We start from the raw sequence: 19001 nt of genomic DNA, 5'->3' as shown, positions 1-19001 counted from the left end.
CAGCAACGACGTCTACAGGTCAAAAAAATAACCTCCCGTAAAATCTCAAGCATCTTTACCCATTGATGGTGCATCAGCATCACTACGTGCTACAGGACAGGCTTGGAACTTGTAATGCTCAGAATCACAATCTGCAATTATAAGAGATCAGGTAGGAAGGTTTCTGTTCTTTTCCAATTTCTTGAAAAGTTTGTTTTTTTTTGTAAAAACTACAAACTATATTTTACCACATTATCATACTAATTTTTTTATTGAAGAAAAGACATGTACATTTTTTTGAGATCACTCCAGTTAACGGAATATTTTCAAATCAATTCTCCAAAAAATATCTAGTCTGTCTTATTTCATATGAAGCATGATTTGCAGCAATTTATATTTTTTAAGTCTATATTGAATATATAAAATACAGATACACAAGTGACACCTGACGTGCATTAATCTTTACGTTTATATAATTCAACCCGGCGATTATCAAACTATTGTATTGTTCGTGGTTAAAAAAAGAATTAATACTTAACAAAAAGTGAGCCGAGAATAAGGAATTTACCCAAATTTCCGCAAAGAAATCATCGCATCGAATCTTACAGTTTAAGAATAACCATAAGGCATTGAAGGTGATCGTGCTATCAAAATTTTTGTTCCCAAGTTTTTCCATTTTTACCCAAACTTCCTTTTTTGGTTAACACCCTAGAACGACATCTTGTTGCAAGTTTTGAAACTGGACAAACTTTACCTACCGGTTGATAATTATTCGAAATATAGAATAATTATTCTAATAAATTTTATCATCGACGAAGGTGATAAAGTACGTATACGCTTTCAAACACTAATATAAATTTGGTAAATAATTCATAAACTGCGTCATTGGAAGGTAATTCTTTTATCATTAAGAATAAAGTGAGAAATGTATGAGAATTTATTTAAGAGTCCTCTGCATCGCGTATTTGTTTATGGGACCTTGAAACGAGGAGAACCCAATCACAAATTGATACAAGATGCTACTAAAGGATTCGCCAAGTTTCTCGGTATCGGGAAGACCGTGAAACCTTATCCTTTGGTAATTGCTACCAAATACAATATTCCTTTTCTGTTGAGAAAAGAACACGTTGGACATGTAAGTTGACATAATTCAAAAACTTAAAATTAAATTTGGAACATTTTGTTACCATTTAATCGTTATGAGATCTATAAACCAAAGGTCTCAAAGATAATTAGATTTCATATAAGTATAGCTTTTGCTTAATTACATAGCAAATATTCGGTGAATTGTACGATGTCGACACAAAAATGTTAAAAAGTTTAGACGAACTTGAAGAGCATCCTAATTTTTATGTGAGAAGCGAGGAAGAGGTTTATTTAGCTACAGATGCCGATTATAAATCAAAAGCTAATTTTGCTGAGGTAATTTTAATGAGAATTAATTTCACTTAATTGATAAATATTCTTTGTATAATTGACGTAAAACGAATATCTAAATAAATTTCAGGTAGGAACTTTGACAAAGGCCTGGATATACTTTTTGCCAAAATTCAGAGATTCCTTATTAGTACAAGAGCATTTTCCTACGTATAGCAGTAAAGGAAGTCACGGTTTGGAATATGGAGAGAGGTACCTTCGAGATCCCAATTATAATCACCGAAAAGAAGTTCAATAATCATATTCAAGATTCTATTTCCAGCGAGGAAAACACGGCGACGCTCGAAGATCTGCTGTAAAAAGACGAAACTAAACTAAGCGGAATTTTACATATAATTATAACAAATAGCGAATATGTACAATTGTAAGATGCAAAGATCAGCTGTATTATATGTAGATACAGATGTCAATAATAATTCATATACTACAGAAAAAAGACAGACGAGCTTTTCAATGACGCTTTCATTGAATTTCTTTCTGTTTGTCAATCGATAGTTTTAATCAGTAATACATGGAATTTCTAATGAGAATAGAATTAAAAAAAGAAAATACAAAAGAATTACTCTTCATTGACTTTTATTAAATTCGTCATCCATTAGTGATATTTACATCACAGTCTCTCCCATCATTTCTTGACATTTCCGCTTTTCTCATTTAAGATTAACGATAAAATTGCTTTAATTTCAACTACATATTCTGTAACAAAAGGCAAACGTGTCCAAGGACAACGATCTTTCCACGATAAATTCTTGTTTTATATCCTTTTCTCGTTCGAGACAAGAGACACGCCTTTGCCATTCATGTGCGACCGGAAGTTCTCCGGAGAGTTCATTTTTAGGAGACAAAATATATCTTGCAAAAGACTTTTACACACCATCTAATACTTTAATAATAGGTACGACACATAGAACTCAGAAAATTATATGATCCTTGTAAAACATGTGTGAAAGTTCTAGAAAATTTATTATAAATAATTTTAAACTGTACAAGGATTTTTCCATCTTTTCCACGATATTAATCTTGCGCTGTTAAGAAAACTTAACAGTAACACGATAGGTGCTTTGTTTGTCAGGAAGCACATTCGCCCAACCTTCTTCGACACGGAACAAAAATCAACAATGTTTAAACACAAGCATCAACAAGAGTGTACACGCCTCCGGCATTAATTTTAATTTTTTTTTAATTTTATTTTTTCATTTGCTATCAGTTAAATGTTATTTAAAGTAACGCGTATGACTGATTTACACCTTTCTCGTTTAATGGTCATTATCGTGCGACGATATATAATTTATTTATATCAGCTTTTTAATCGTTATTTCATAATATGCTTTCCTTGATCTCTCTTTCATATCTTCATTTGCTTTTGCACCGTTCCAAAGCCCAGCCCCGGAATTTAAATATATTTATATACGCATATATCTCCTATACAATTTATCTAAAACGCGGCGCCTACGTTGGGAAACGCACCCGCTGTCAAGGTCGAGTCGTTTTATAATGCACATTAGAATTCGGCTATCTAGCGCTGGATCGAGATTAAAAAATAACTTTGCTTCTAAAAAAACGCCGCTTTTCTCTGCCTATACTAACTGTAATAAAAAGATGAATAGCAATTAATCATGGCAGTAAAGTATATACATGCTAAAGGAAGAATAGCACCATATACAAAAAAAAACATTAAACACCCTACAATTTTACTAACTTTTTCCCTTTTGAATTCACATGAAATCACATTAGCCCTGTAAAAAATTCTTCGCTACGGTAATTATTAAGTGAAAAAACGGATTTTCGTATGTATGTATATATGGAAGTGTTGTTGTGTTAGTTGCATTTGTGGGCGAAGAGCACGAAATAATAGGTAAACGATACAACGTAACTTTGAGCATGTTTAAAGTCTTCAACATAAAATGCAGGTTCATAATAACTACACTTATCAAATGGCTCCTTTGACCTAAATGCTTGGTCTAAGGCTCAGGCCATCGATGCAATTCACTTTTCAACCAGAATTTGAGAGTCAGCCTTTTAAATCATCGGCATGTATATACACTTAATTGGTGTACACCACATTCTATCCTAGGACAAATGTTCTGCAGTGCAGCTGGGCCACGAAACGGGGAGAGGCATTTAAATATTGATTGTTTGTCATTTGATTAAATCATGGCGGGTGCTTTCAGCTCTGATCTTGCGAAAGAGCCCCATATTTGTTGCCCAAGGAAAGCTTTGGTGCTTGACTCTGTGGTTCTTGTACACTATAGGCCCTGCTACCACCTCTGTTACGTACCTCCTCAAAAGTACCCTCATCCCGCTTCCTACAACATTTTTCTAGGTTGAAACAATATTTTCATATAAATAAATAAGACTATAGGAAATAAATTAAATTACCGCCTGCCCCATGGTCCACTAGGTTCATTATTTTGCTGCTGCTTGGAGCTTAATGTTGGAAAATATTCTTCGCTATTAATATCAGGAGCAATATTCTTCAATCTCTGTTTAGGACTATCAACAGACTTGGATTGAATATTACGTAATGCTGGAGGTACATAACTGCTTCCTCCAGAAGGAGCTACAGGTGCAGGTTTGGGGATTTCCACCTTTGGCTGCTGGGGTTGAGGTTGAGTCTGTTCCTTTTTATTCCAAGGACCTGATTGCTTGCCTCCACTCTCTCCAGTCTCTCCATCTGAGCTATTATCTGCTGTACCCCTTTCATCTTCCGACTCTGCATCCACAGTTTCAGTCACTGTCAGGTTTCCAATTTTCAAACCAGTATAGTCCTTTTTCTCCTCTTCAAACTCCCTCCATTCATCCTCCTCCTGAAATTTCCCATAAGAATAATTCAATCAATTTGAAAAAACCATCTGTTAGAAAGAGAAATGAAATTTCAAGTGTCCCCATACGGCGAATTCAACCACAATCTATTATGTAACGTTCGGTATACCCAATCGAGTTGAAGTGAAAAAATTCCCATAGCAGAAGAATATACGTAAATGAATTTCAGAAGGGCAGAAAAACGGAATGACGTTTACACGATCAAACATGGCAGCGTCCTATGTCACCATAGTTCACGTTCCCATAAACGGTCTTAAAAAAAAATTGTCACAAATGGACCATAAATTCCTGGATAGAAAGGTGGCCAAGGTTACCTCGTTATTTTGAGTCTCTTCGCTTTCAGGGTTCAAACTTTTCTCCTTTAGCTTAGGCTTCTCCAATCGTTTTCCCGTCTCTTCCAGTTTCTTAGCTATTTCCTCAGTAGTAGTGAATTTCTTGCCCTTGGCCTTCTTGCGATCTTTCTTCGCGAAAAAATCATCGAGATCCGCCATTATTCGTTTTCCGACGAAAGTTCCGTTTCTACGTGTAGAATTTCACTGGCTCGCCGAGCACGTTTTTTAGAATTCCTTCTTACTTTCTACACGCACCGCTGCCTGTCCACATGGACCTTATTCTTAACAGGAAATGCCCAGGATACCCAACCATCCACCATCAGTACTACCAAACGCCATTTTCTCATCGCCCATCTACTCCGGTAACGAAAGAATCTAAAAATATACCAGCACGCATGCGTAAAACTTCTTACGCTTGGTCACACTGCTTAAAAATCAACATAGCTCCCAATTTTAACCATTTTCTCTATCTTATCTTGCCCACATCCGTTCCAAAATCAATTTTTAAACTAAAAATATATATGTTTCTCAATTTTAGAGGTGGATTAAATTTTTCACTGAATTTTTTGAAGAATGTTTTAATACTTGTTTGTAAAAACTTCGAGTAGTAGTGGTGAGAGTCTAGCAGAATGCACTTGCAAAAAAAGGTTACCTAACCCCAACCCACCAACCTACTTGCAAGTTGCAATCTGGTCTAACCTATAAATATGTTTGATGAACTATGTGCTTATTGGTACTCATACATATGAGTTTTCAATATAACTATATGACAGATTTATTTACCTTTTGCTATAACGAGGAGGGGATTTAAGTAGAATAGAGATTCATTAAAGCGTAATGGCTGTATTCTCATTAGTTACGTTATGCGAGGAGATTTTAGGAAAAATTCATTAAATAGAATTATGGCAGCTTTGTCTTTGAGTAAATTAAAAAAGAAAGCTCCTGAGAAGGTTCAAGCTATTAACAAGAAAAAGATTGATAGATTTGATGGCCTTTCGGAGGAAGAAGTTCAAAAGTACACACTACCAGATTATCTGAAACCAAATTTGGACTTAATCTTCATTGGTATTAATCCAAGTCTAATGGCAGCTCATCGTGGTAGATATTATGCTGGCCCTGGTAACCACTTTTATAAATTATTGCATGAATCTGGAATAATACCTAAGTTTGTTAGCTTTGAGGAGGATTATAAGCTTCTTCAATATGGAATTGGATTGACGAATATTGTAGAAAGGGCTACTAAATCCTCTGCTGATCTGAAAAAGCTTGAAATTAAAGAAGGTGCCAAAATTGTGGAAGAGAAAATTAAGTTTTTTAAACCAAAAATTGCTATATTTAATGGCAAATGCATTTTTGAAGTGTATGCAAATATAACTAGCAAATCTGGTTTTCAATTTGGCCTCCAAGCAGAACGCATTGGAGATACCTCTATATGGGTTGTGCCATCAAGCAGTGCTCGTTGCTCTAATTTTCCAAGAATGACAGATAAATTGCATTTTTATACTGCTTTAAAAAAGTATCTGTCTTTCTTAAAAGGGGAGATACAGGAGATTGATATCAGGGAATTTATTTTTGAAGGCAAATGTAAGCAGGCAATACCGACAACATCAAAAATGTGGAGAAGAAAAAATTTGTCTGCATTTTTGAATGGTGGCAGAGTAGCTAATAAAGATACTATGGCTTTAGATACTTCAGAAGAAAATGTTGCTGTAGCTAATAGTACTGAATTTATTGTCAAAGAAATAATTTCCGAAGATGATTTTAAGGATGAGCAAACAGTAAATCAATCTGAGCATTTCTTAAAATTAAAGGTTGATGAATACACCAAAAATGAAACTGAAAAACAAACTCATGAACAAATAAAAACTAAAGGTGATAATGATATAACAAATAATTTAAAAGAATCATCATTGCAAGAAACATCCAATCTTAGAATTAGAAAAACTAAAGCATCTTTCAGATCAGTTCCTGAATGGAAATCAATTAAAGATGACAAACCTCTAGACTTTGTTAATTTGATAAAACAAAGGCTTTCAGAAAAAACTGAAAAAAATAAATTTGAAGAGCATGTATCAGATACAAAACGAATTAAATTAACATAGTAATTATTTTTATTATCAGTATTATAACTTTCATTAGCAAACGATTTTTTTCTAGAATAATTACATTTTTAAGTCTATAGGGAATAAAATATTTGTTTAGAAAAAAAAAATTCTGTTAAGAGATTTTTATTTTTTATAACAGTATACAAAATATTTTAAAAAAGGTTGTACATGCATATAAATGTTTATTAACAACATAACAATAAAAAAGACACCTGTTTTACAAATAACAATAGTCGCTTAAAATGTCCCTCCTGCTATCCTAGAGAGTTGGCTTAAAAGTTGCATAGAGACATTATGCATCCCTTGTAAAATCTTTTATACATGATGATAATATTCAGTGTATCTTTATAGAAATTATAGCTTTGGTTTGCTAGTTTCCATAAGATTTTTTAGTTTCTGTGTTATCATGATGTTTCCCGTAATTTTGAGTTTCCCCTTCATAAATGCCATTTGTGGATTCAGTTTTCCCAATGCCTGCAAAAGCATAAATTATTTGTGTGCGAAGTGATTTAAGAAAAGAAATAATTGTAGATCTTACAATCTGAACCATATCTTTATCCTCTATAGTCAGTGTGGCATCAGCTTTTCCAGATTTCGGCTCGCCCTTGTAAACTTCCGCTTTCTTTAGATCAAGAGCTATGAAAGTAAAATTTCATGAGTCATGCGCATGTTAATTATATATCATTAAAATTAATGACACTTACTCCACTTTGACTTATGCTGCCCATCTACAGTAATATTGTACAGAAAAACAGCATTTACTTTCTTAGCAACATCCGGCTGGACCGAAACTTGCTCGGCAATCGACTTGAAGATAGCATCACTTTGCATATCTTCGTTGGCCGACGTAAGGTTCACTTGTATATTGTTCATTTTCACTTCTTTCAAATCAACATAGGCGCCTGTAAATGAGATTTTCGTTGCATTAAGATATTAATTAATTCGAATGGTATGAGGTTTGAAAAAAGACGAAAATTAAATACCGGAGACGACAGTGGTATTTGTATCAGCGACGACGGTCTCGAAATGAATCCGATTACCATTCCTCCACATGTCGGTACGCAATACTTGCCCAGGCAGAACTGGTTTTGTAAATCTGGCCTGTGTAAGGTCAATTGATTAATTCATCGCATTAAGTTCAAAATAGTCTCGCCATACCTTGACAGACTTAAAGACCGAAGGATCCCCACCACCAAAGCCTTGTATCACGTGTCTCACGGAGAATCCCAAAGAGCATAGACCGTGTAGTATCGGCTTTTGGAAACCCGCCATGTTGGCGATATTCGGATCGATGTGTAATGGATTGTAATCGCCGCTCAACCTGTACAAAGCGGCCTAAAAATGATCAATAATTTATTTTCATGTAAGAAAACCCGATTTCAAAATTAAGTAATATATGGAACATTCTTGAAAGATTCGGTAATTACCTGATCGAGACTAGTTTTCTGACTAATCGAAACATCAGGTTTTCTTTTTGGCGCTTCGATGGTTGGAATTACTTTTGTTGAATTGCGTGGCCCTTTTACACTCGTACCTACCAGGAATGCTGACATTTGACCTGTTGATAATTTTTCTCCGCTTACAGCATTATATGTATCGTCTGAAAGTAATTTATATTTGAGAATTATAAACTTCAACTTTAAAATGATTTAATACTTCAATTCTATTTACGATTAATCAAGAGAACTGCCCCTTTCCCTTTGTCCAGAATATCTTGAATAGAAGCACGAACTTCTATAACACCTTCTGTTGGCAAGGGTTTAAATATTTCAAGGAATTGTTCCCCATGTAATATCTAAAATTTAGAAAATTATAATATTATAAAAACAAATTGGAACAATCATAATTTGTCACGCTATTTCTTACTCTCGTAGGATCAATTTGTAGACCAGGGAGACTATCCTGCATTATTGACGTTTGCATACAAGCCATTGGACCATATAATACATAAAATGTAGGTAGAACAGAAAAGTTATCATGATTTTCATACAAATATTGAAGATCTGATGGTTCCTGAACTGTAGCCCCAACTCCAAGTGCATACAGAATAGTATCTCTATTATTATAGGTGATCTTCATAGATATTTCTCCCTGAAACAAAAGATGTAATAATTTTCTTCAACTTTATTAAATTATTTACAATTACCATTCAATTGCAGTAAATACTTCACTTACAGAATTAGACAATTGGCCTTCTTTCATTTGTTCCAAAACATTAAATAATTCTCCAGTTGCATGCTAGAAACAATATATAATTATTTATCTCTTAATTTCACTTGATGCATTTTTAGCAATTATAGCTTGCCTGAATATTATCTAAATGTTTGGCAGATGACATATCAGTTACTTTTCCCCAATTATTCTGAACATCTTCTGGAGTAACTCCTTGCTTTATACATTGGCGTAAATTAGCTCCTGATGCACGAACTATATGGCACTTTCCAGCCCAACCTAAAGCTGACTCGATTATAGAGCCATTTTCCTTGCAATCTTCATGACATAACCAAAATACTACAGGTGCTATGAGTTCTGGCTTTAATTCATTGAAGAAATCTAATTTTTTAAATACAATAAATAGATCTATGATAATTAAATAAATGAATTAAGGGAAAAAAAATTACCAGGAGGTACAATATCTTCCGTAAGTCGAGAACCAGCAGTTGGTACAATTACATTAGTGTAAATATTTTTTTTCCCACCTTCAATAGATAAAGTATTAGCCAATCCAACCAAACCCATTTTTGCAGAGCTATAATTAGCCTGGCCAAAATTTCCATATAATCCTGAATTACTAGCAGTTACTATAACTCTACCATATTTTTGTTTTAGGAAATATGGCCATGCTGCTTGAGTAGTTTTCACAGCTCCTTTTAAGTGTACATCATGAATTAAATCTAAAAAAGTATATTTATTTATAAAATCATATTTTTATACATTAAAATTTTAAATAGACAATTACCCCAATCTTTCTCTGTCATCTTTTGGAAGGATTTATCTCTCAAGATACCAGCATTGTTAACAACTACATCAATTCTCCCAAAGGTATCAATTGCAGTTTTTATAATTTTTTCACCATCCAGAACAGAGTCATAATTGGCCACTGCTTTACCACCTAAAATTAACAATTTTATAAGTAAAAATGATAATCAAAATTGAATATCTACTTAAGTAATAGAAATTATTTAACCAGCTTGTCTAATTTCTGCAACAACACTATCTGCACTTTTAGTACTACTGCCATCTCCGTGCCTGCTGCCACCTAAATCATTTACAACTACACCTGCTCCCCTAGAAGCAAATAGCAAGGCATAGGCTTTGCCCAATCCTGTAATAAGAATTTACAAATCAAACAGTTGTATTCCACTGGTTACTGTAAAATAATAACAACCTGCTCCAGCTCCTGTCACAATAACAACTCTTCCATCGAATCTCAAACTCTCCGGCATTTTAAAAAAATTTATTTCTAATCCTTAGATAAAGAATAATTATTAGAGAGTACTTCTATTTCTTTAGAAAGTTATTGAAAAATAAATGATTTCCTATTACAATATATATAGTGATAAAGCAAAATTTCGTGAACTGATAACCCTGATTAAAGTCCAAGTTTCTTCCGCGCTTTCACTGCACTACACTACTGAACGATTCCACGAAATGGAGCTCGACAAACTGTTGTTAATGTCGAAAATTCCTCAAATATATAGTATAGACTTGCATCTCTCATTATTTATTCAGAATTATCAGGCTAACTTATCTACTTAAATTGATTCAATATATGATATTATTAATGCAGGATTAAAATAACAAATGTTATTTCATCATACGAGATTGTAAGACATTCAAATCTCATTTACTTTATTTTTAATCACCAGTAAATACATATGTTTTTTAACATTAAACGTAAAAATCAATTAATAAATAATTGTTAAATGCTGTTTCCACTGTGCGGTTAGCGTTACATGAAAATGGAGATTCACAAACGCCTAGGGATATTTTATATGTAGAGATTTTCGTCCCGTCTTGAAAATGTAATTATTGCCTTATTGGTTATTCGTTTCGTTAGACTGATTGATTTAAGCCAATGAGAATATTTCTAAATTACTGGACAATTTTCCGATTAATTTTTTTCCTAAAACGTTTATTATATATAAATAATCCATGTTTTTTTTTCATAAAATCTTCTGATTCTTACAGAAAAATATATAATTAAATTATATGTATATTGATTAATATATAATAGTGAAACTATTGAAATTGTAGTATATCATATATATTATATATAATGGTTTATTGATAAATTTACAAACAGAAAATCATGGAAATATGAAAAAAAAAGGGAGGCATTTTGTAGAGATGTTTATAACAAAAATATGTTGTATGAGAAAAATAATTTTTGAAGAATTGAATAAAATGTAGGAGAAAATCTTTTATTATAATGTGATATAGGAAAAGAGAGAGAGGGGCTGTAAGAAAAGAGATTGGTCGGTTGGACTGTAACGGGGAAAGTTGAATGGGTGGATGTAAGTAGTGGGGATAAAAAGGGAAGGTAGTGGGAGGTAGGGGAGAGAGACGACCAACCGGGAAGGTCGGTAGTCGTTGTAGCAGCGGTACAAGGCGGCGTGGGGCTAGGGAGGATGGTTGGGCCGAGGCGAGGTGACTAGGAGGCAGTAGGAGGCACTCGGGTGGCAGGGAGGGCATGCGAACGCGAACGGAGCACCGAGCAGGCAGGCAGGCAGGCACAGTTCAGTAGTCGCCATTGCAAGACCCCTGTGCTCCTCGCATTCGCGACTCTCGGCCGATTTTCCGCTAACCTAACTCCCCGCGCGGGCCCAAAGTGTGCCCCCCCGATGCAGAGATATTGCACCGAACTCACCGAAAGATTGTTGAAATCCCTTGACAAGGAATACAATGTAAGTAGCGGAGTGAATCCGCGATCCGCCGTCCGTCCGCTCGCGCAAACGGCTATCGGCCCACTCTCGAACCCCCGTACGCCGTCTGCCTCTAACACTCGCGTGCGCGAGACGATCCTCCGCCTTGTACAACAAGCCCCGCGCCTGTCTTAGTGCCCTGTACGTGCCTTTTGCGTACGTGTGCCCGCCACACTCCGTCGCACGCCACATAATCCAACCACAGACACAATCAAATCCTTACCCTCATATATACAGCAATCTCCGCTCTAACCTCACATTCTAACTTTTATCAACCCCCTCCCTCCCTCCTCTATTTTCCAAACTAACATTTTTATTTATATTTCCCTTAATTTATCAACAATTACTCAACCTTCAATACCATTTCAGTTACCCTCCTTTATTCCGCTCTGCTTTCTTTTACTTTGAGCCTTTTTTTTCTTTCACCTCGCTGTGCAGTCAGACTTTCCTCAGCGTTTCGTTATAGCAATGCTCGAGAACCTTGTGAATGTCGTCTATGGAAAATACCATAGATCATTCCTCAAGATGTTTTTAGTATTTTTCACAGATCGTGATTCTTCATGAGAATATTTTCATAGCGTTTCTGGGCAGTCTGCTCATAACCTATATCATTAGGGTTTACAGTTTTTCATAGGAATTTTTCGAACATTTTTCTAGAAAATATGTTTATTTCAAAATAATTCTTTGTCATTTTGGGAAATGTATTGAAGTCGTATATTTTTGTGTTTGGATCGCTTTTTTGTTTCAATCGCTCGTGCCTCGTCAATGGCGTTATCGGTTACCTGGAACCTAACCTCAATGCCAAACATGTCTCGCGGATGATAAGAAGCTCTATCGCGAGTCTTTATACGAATTTTTACTCCGGAACAATTCAGTCTATCGTGAAAATTATTACGCCAACTTATCTACATCTTAGCTTAGAGAATTTTCGTGTATCTTCCCGGAAAACTGTGCGGCCTTGATAACTTAAATTTACGTATTCTTCGAATTTCTAGGATCTTTTGGGCCACTCTATGACTCATCGACGGTCGTTTTTCTGTGATTTTTATCTGTCATTCGAAAATTAAGCATTGCATTATCTAGTCTATCGTAATCTTCAAACGAAATTAAATGGATGCTGAAAATTTTTGTTGAAGATGAAGTGTTAAGTGCCGCACTAATCGATATTTAAAATTTTTTCAATTGTCGACTTTCTGTGTTTTGCCATGATATTTGTGTAATCCATTCAATATTTGTGTATTATTCTCATAGATTCAAAAACCGATTCATCTCTCCGTTTCATACTGTCCCTATCATTGACACCCCTCCCCTCTGCCTTCAAAATCATTATTTATTTGTAATTAGCAATGATTGCTAAATCCAAAGAAAAATTGTTGAACTAGATTAATAGAGCAAGATGATCTTTCGTATGACCACGAATATTCGAAAATCGAATAATGAATCATGCTGTAGCTAGTGTGTATGGTTAATCACGATATTTCGTTGCAGTTGGCCGCGATCTAAATATGTTTGCTAGATCCGGAAAAATGTTTGCGTGTCCGATCAATGGAAATCGTCGATTATATATCAGAAAATCCAAACTATTGCAGATTTCCGGCGATTTTCGACGGGTTTCATCGTCGGTGGTTACTTTCTCGAACACTTATCCTTTTACGTATGTCATTCGCCCTTTAATAATTCCCCCAAATGCTTTTCACTGTCTAAAATTTCCATCAGATCGGTTCAAGGCAAAATTTGTCCTTTTTGAATCAAAAATTTTCAAGATCAGTATCCTTGCATGATACAGAAAGTTGTTCTAATCTCGGTCAAAGAATATATTCATTAGTACATATGATGCTATATTTTCAGTATTTTTTACTCTTCATTTTTTCCCCTGAAATCTATTTGTAAACAATACAGTGGAATTCAATACTTTTTCCTGAAGAAAGATTTTCTTACCCTCTGCAATGATATAAATAAGTTTTCAACTTTATTTCTTATCTAAGTTTTTTAAAATTTAATTATTTCTTAGTTCTTGTGTATTAAATTTTTAGTTATTTTCCCCCGAATACTGGTTTTTAGTCTTTTTGTATTTTTATATAAATTTAAAGAGAAATATTAGAATGGTTATATAAAATTGTTTTAACATATGTCGAAGCGTGGCCATAATTAACTATACAAACAAATACAATACCTTTTTTGGCAATATCATAATTTGAGAACTTATACTTTGGTAGAAATGATAATATTATTTAATAAATAAATGCTGTCAGGTCGTCGACATGGGAGCTGTTGTGGATGTCATTACGGCACTGGAAAAGACGACGATCACTAAAGAAGTACTGGAGGTAAGGATACTCAAATTGTATCAATCTAATGTTTCAAGTAGGATCTTTATTGTACAATAAATTAATACATTTGTAATGATTTAGATCACAAGGCTGGGCAAATATATTAATGAACTTCGTCGAAAAACAAATAATGACACATTGGCCAAACGTGCAAAAGATCTGGTTCGACGGTGGAGGGACATGGTCTTACCATCGGCTCATTCTACACCACAGCCCACACCAGCTGACACAGCACCACCAGCTCTCAATGGAGCAAAACCTCAGAGTCCGGCATTGAGAGGCTTCAAGCCTCAGAGTCCTGCTTTAAGAGGACTCAAGCCTCAAAGTCCATTGCTTAAAGATGCAACTCCATTAAGGGTAAGGAAACTCAAAGAAAAAAGTGCCTAGTGTCTTAAAAACATTTGTTTAAAATTTGTTATCATTTATTGATAGGTGATCAGTCCTGCTCTCTCCGTGCACAGTGAACACTCTAGCTCTCCCAATGCGTCTCTGAATAGGCAGTCAATTACGCCAAGTATCAATCACAGGATAAATTCTGATATTCCTACAGTGCTAGGATCTTCGAGTCAAAACCATGTAACTGAAGCAGTGCCACGAACTCACAGTTCCAACAAGAGGCTTCGAAAAGACGAAAAGGTTATACAAGAAAATGATTCAGATTCGAACATAGATTGCGAGCACATTGCCAAGAGGCAGCGGTTGAACGGCGAGAACACAAGTGGTAATATAAATTCGCAAGTGCCTAGCCCCACATTCACGGAAAGAATCTCCGAGCATTATGTGGAGTCTTCCACAGATCCTGATGGTTCAGGTCCGAAGAAACGCGGCAGAAAGAAAGGCAGTAAGTCTATGAAGAAACAAACGCTTCCGGAGGACCGCGTCAAAGAGAAATTAGCCAGTATCTCTAGGAATCCTAAACTGAAGACTACGCAAGAGCTCCTGGCAGATCTCCAGGCGCGTGGCTCTAACTCCAGCACACCCTCGGGTGCTCCACCTAGTCAAAGCATGGAACCACCAAGCATGGAGGATATCCTGAGGAGTAGCAACGATCAAGTTAACAAGTTCCTGCGCTCTGCTCAAAACAATTCCTCGCACAGGAGTGGATTATCGGAGAGCTCACTGCAGAGTAGGTTAAAGCCTTTGGAAAACTGCAGAGACTCAACTTTGATGAGGAAAGAAGAGGACAAGGTCACTGAGAAGACGACGGAGAAGTCTCAACAGGAGTCTCAGCAAACTCGACCCAATCAGGAGTTGACCGTCGAGGAGATACTGGCGAAGTTACCACCCTTAGATCCAAGTTCGATAAACTGGAGTGACTGTGACACTGAATCCAACGAGGATCGAATTAGGAACGAATTTTCACCCCACGACGTCGCTATCGATGACCTCGAAAGGCTACACTCCCAATGTATAGAAGGACTAAATGGGAATTTCCAACCAAAACTTTCCTCTCTAACTTCTGATCTGGAAAATATTCACGAGGACCAGGTTAAACAGTTGAAAAACGGTGTTAACGATGTGTCGTACAACCAAACTGCTGAAGAATTTCGGGAGTGGCACCAGATGCTAGCAAGGCCCAGTTTCGACGGCCAAATCCTCCACATATTGCCTTATGTTATTATTGATTAGTAATTTTATTATTCCTATTTCTATTCTATTATATTCCCCCCCCCCATTAAGAATTTGTGAGGAACCCCACCCCCTTCGTATAAAGTATCCGTCACGACCACAATAGCTTTAGAAAAATTAAATTTTAAAAAATATATAGACGACGGATCCCAGGGATCACTGTCGATTTTGAGAAACAATTTCTATTTTGCAAATTATCATATACTACATATATATATATATATATATATATATAAATATACCCCCGCTCTCCCAGCCCTTTTTTTGTCAATGCTGGAATTACTGCCATCCTCGCGTATTATCGTCATTTATCTTTGTCATGACTATGATTTCTTACGTCATAGCAGCCGTCATCATAGTCCTCCCTTCGACATCCTCACGATTTCTTACGTCATCCCAAACTCGTCATTGTCCTCTCCATCATTTTTGCATCATCTGTCAATGACTGATAGTCATTGCCAAAGTCATTCTCATTGTCGTTATCGTTATCACCGTCATCGTCATTATTATTATTATTAATATTATTAATATTATTAAGATAAAGATTGCTGTAATACAGCTATTAGTAAAATCTGTACTAGGTTATTGAGCGAGCCGCGAAGAAGGGGGCATCGTCAAAATGCTGTGAATAAGAAAACTACATAAAGAACACACTTGAGTAAACGCTCAGATACACACACACGCGAGCACACAAACACGACATGTACAGACCAGATCTTAGAACCGTGTATAATCACAGATCACTTAAATTTGAGTTAATTAAGATCGTGGATAGGTTGTTAAAAGAAAAAGTAAATCCATTATAAATTATTTTCTTAAGATGTAACAATAGAGTTTTCTGGTCTAATTAATTATTTTTCGAACGAGATGATTTCACTTGATATAATATTATTAATATTATTATTACGATATATATTTTGCTTTACCATTTGTCTTGGACAATACTGAAAAATTTAAAAGGATGAGAACGGTGGATTGTATTATTATTTCTTTTTTTCGTTACGGAAGGTGAGATATGTACTGATGAAGCCAAATAGCACACTGTAACTTATATATGTATAGGAAGAAAAGTAATTTTGAAACTTATATCCATAACAGTATTTTCTGATTGGAGAATATCACGAGTATATCAGAGAAGATTTCTTTCTGTGTTACATATCCTCCGTATTAGAGATATCAGGAAAAATGAGGAAACCAAATAAAATGAAGAAAAGGAGTAAAGGAAAGAAAAAAAAATATTATGACGCAATGTTATTTCAGGAAGGAAAAAGCATTGGGTTATTAGGTGTATATTTTGTTTATGAAAAATACTTAGGGATTTTATCGGATTCTCTAAAAAGCGCGAAAGAGGATCTAGGAAGAGAGAGAAAAGAGAAGAGATCGTGGAAAATTCACGTGGATATAATGTGCAAAATAATTTTCTTCGTTTCTTGTGCATGGCAGAGGGTAGCCAAGCTGAATACACTGGGGCCTTAATTAAAACTTAACAAACAAAAAAATGAAGGAATATTTGTCTAATATAGTATTATGTTGCACATATTTACTATAGGAGAGCGAACTGAGAAGTGCGATGTAAAAATTTTTTCTATCTCAAATTTTCTTCATGCGTCATGTACTACGCGCGGTACGTAAAAGAAATTAAACGACCATTTTTAGTGAAAAGCGAGAAGAACAGATAGCAATGAAAGAAGGGAAATTGACGAAAAACGTTGTTATTGCTTGCGATAAATTGCAGTTTATATATTTAGTAATTGAATAAAAAGGGAATCTTGAACGTTTTACCTCAGCCACTGGTGCAATATGAGAAATACAACTTTTCAAACGGATTGAGATTTTTACGAGTATCGCGATGCAGTGCGTAATTTAAAAACCAACAAATAAATTAACGAACATATATATATATATATATATATGTATATATACTTAGAAAAAAGTGAGAAGGTTTGCTGAGTGGGAAAATTGTGTGACAAGAGAAACCATCAAAGACTATATCAAGCTTTCAGTCTGTAAATATTAATAAAGAACAAAAAGTTGTACACCGGCACCGAATCATTATCCGAATAAATCAAAACTTTTTTCTGTAAAAATTAAGCGACGCTACATTTCTCTTGTTATTTTCTAAATAAAACGTACGATTATTAATGTATAAACTATATGTATCGAGAATCCTTGCGAAAACTATACCCGATTAGAAGCGTGTCAGATTTTTTTTAATGCGAATAAACTTATTTTTTTATTAATTCATGAAAGCTTAATTGTAAAACGGTGTTAATGCGTTTTGAACAATAATTCGTTATGTGACCGCAAAGACGTATTATTTTTTTGTTATGTTTTTTATTTTGCGAGATCTTACCCTTTAAATAAATTATCTTTCTGTCAAGCTCGCTACATAAGTTACCTTTTTAAGACGATAACAGAAAAGGGAAACAAACTTTTTTTATTCATCTGTGACTACGAGGAAAAGGTCCATGTACTGTTTTTAAATATAAAGTTGCAATCTACAAAGATAAAGTGTACGTGTAAAATTGTGTCTATCCTACATAGTAACAAACTATACATATATTATCATTATTGCTATTTTTTATTATTATCTTAAAATACTCGTATTTCTTCAAGTATTTATCATCAAGATGAGTAACTAATTTTCATCCCCTATGATTTCTTTCTTTGAATATAATGTACAGTTCCTTTATTTAAAACGGTCACCAATATATATGTATATACATATTTATAAATCTATATATCTCAAGCTTTATCATCTATACCGCGAGGATATTTTTGATATTTTTGTCATGTTTTCTACAGTACTGTATTTCAAACATTCGTGCCTAAATTATTAATGAAATAGGAGATAGCGGGACAGAATAAAAAAACAAACGCAATCGTGGGATTCGCTAATTCTATTTTCACATAGATACCTTAAAGAACAATGCACACAAGCTGCACCTTGAAGTTTGTGAATTAAAATAAAAAATTTGCTGCAACCTGTTGAACGGTGGAAAAAAATCAATTAGCAATGAGAGAGACAGGAGGAAAGGGTGAAAGAGGGAGAGAGCGAAAGCAGATAAAAAATTAATTTTTATTTAACCCTTGTAAGATACTTCGGAAACCTGCATTAATGAAAAAAAGAATGCAGAAATATATAACTTGTTTAACATACTTTTATGATATTCGCCAAAAGTGAAAAGAAAATGCAAAGAAATATAACGAGGAATAATGTATTAAGGAAAAGTATATGCGAAAGCTAATTTACTAATTATATTAGCGTTAACTGGCACAACAATCAATTCTCAAGACATGTGTTTATTATTATATATATTGTTAAAAGGATCTTTATGTATTTACGTGTATAAAGCTTGTACTAATCATAAATTGGGTTAAATGGAATGCTGACTCGTTGTGTTTTATTTTGAACATTTCATTTAACCGAAAGAAAAATAT

General features: G+C 34.7%; 5 protein-coding genes across 10 annotated transcripts; 3 read left to right on the top strand and 2 right to left on the bottom strand.

The window, feature by feature from the left end:
* The first annotated feature begins 277 nt into the window (after positions 1-277).
* Positions 278-1985, top strand: LOC136776056 (putative gamma-glutamylcyclotransferase CG2811). Of its 2 annotated transcripts, none has more exons than XM_066731380.1 (4): positions 278-1114; positions 1252-1401; positions 1487-1608; positions 1679-1985. In XM_066731380.1, exons 1-4 carry the CDS (start codon positions 905-907, stop codon positions 1713-1715), a joined length of 519 nt encoding a protein of 172 aa, XP_066587477.1. In that variant the 5' UTR covers positions 278-904; the 3' UTR covers positions 1716-1985. The 2 variants fall into 2 exon arrangements, with proteins under 2 accessions (XP_066587477.1, XP_066587476.1); XM_066731379.1 differs by having other exon boundaries at positions 346-614; positions 692-1114; positions 1487-1985.
* A 91-nt stretch (positions 1986-2076) lies between these two features.
* LOC136776055 (protein CDV3 homolog) lies at positions 2077-4898 on the bottom strand. The gene is made up of 3 exons (XM_066731378.1): positions 4554-4898; positions 3796-4223; positions 2077-3722 (listed from the first exon to the last, which is right to left on the bottom strand). Exons 1-3 carry the CDS (start codon positions 4728-4730, stop codon positions 3584-3586), a joined length of 744 nt encoding a protein of 247 aa, XP_066587475.1. The 5' UTR covers positions 4731-4898; the 3' UTR covers positions 2077-3583.
* A 158-nt stretch (positions 4899-5056) lies between these two features.
* On the top strand, positions 5057-6694 carry LOC136776046 (G/T mismatch-specific thymine DNA glycosylase-like). Its single transcript, XM_066731368.1, has one exon. It carries the CDS (start codon positions 5435-5437, stop codon positions 6671-6673), a length of 1239 nt encoding a protein of 412 aa, XP_066587465.1. The 5' UTR covers positions 5057-5434; the 3' UTR covers positions 6674-6694.
* Positions 6695-6783: 89 nt separating this feature from the next.
* LOC136776045 (peroxisomal multifunctional enzyme type 2-like) lies at positions 6784-10569 on the bottom strand. Its single transcript, XM_066731367.1, has 14 exons — positions 10065-10569; positions 9864-10001; positions 9636-9788; positions 9298-9570; positions 8982-9229; positions 8852-8914; positions 8543-8767; positions 8348-8471; positions 8104-8276; positions 7835-8011; positions 7660-7777; positions 7381-7578; positions 7215-7312; positions 6784-7150 (listed from the first exon to the last, which is right to left on the bottom strand). Exons 1-14 carry the CDS (start codon positions 10120-10122, stop codon positions 7031-7033), a joined length of 2166 nt encoding a protein of 721 aa, XP_066587464.1. The 5' UTR covers positions 10123-10569; the 3' UTR covers positions 6784-7030.
* Positions 10570-11011: 442 nt separating this feature from the next.
* On the top strand, positions 11012-18937 carry LOC136776371 (mediator of RNA polymerase II transcription subunit 26-like). Of its 5 annotated transcripts, none has more exons than XM_066731836.1 (4): positions 11012-11583; positions 13854-13928; positions 14013-14288; positions 14364-18937. In XM_066731836.1, the coding sequence occupies exons 1-4, from the start codon at positions 11521-11523 to the stop codon at positions 15558-15560; spliced, it is 1611 nt and encodes a 536-aa protein (XP_066587933.1). In that variant the 5' UTR covers positions 11012-11520; the 3' UTR covers positions 15561-18937. The 5 variants fall into 5 exon arrangements, with proteins under 5 accessions (XP_066587933.1, XP_066587938.1, XP_066587936.1 ...); XM_066731841.1 differs by lacking the exon at positions 11012-11583 and adding an exon at positions 11630-12744; XM_066731839.1 differs by lacking the exon at positions 11012-11583 and adding an exon at positions 11630-12744 and having other exon boundaries at positions 13090-13928.
* The last annotated feature ends 64 nt before the right edge of the window (positions 18938-19001 follow it).

This window comes from Prorops nasuta, unplaced genomic scaffold (genome assembly GCF_024137725.1).
Source record: "Prorops nasuta isolate Cenicafe-Biocafe unplaced genomic scaffold, Cenicafe_Pnas_1.2 PNAS00009, whole genome shotgun sequence".
Lineage (NCBI taxonomy): Eukaryota > Metazoa > Arthropoda > Insecta > Hymenoptera > Bethylidae > Prorops > Prorops nasuta.
Note: the sequence above shows the minus strand (reverse complement) of the source record. Positions and strands in the feature narration are given on the sequence as shown.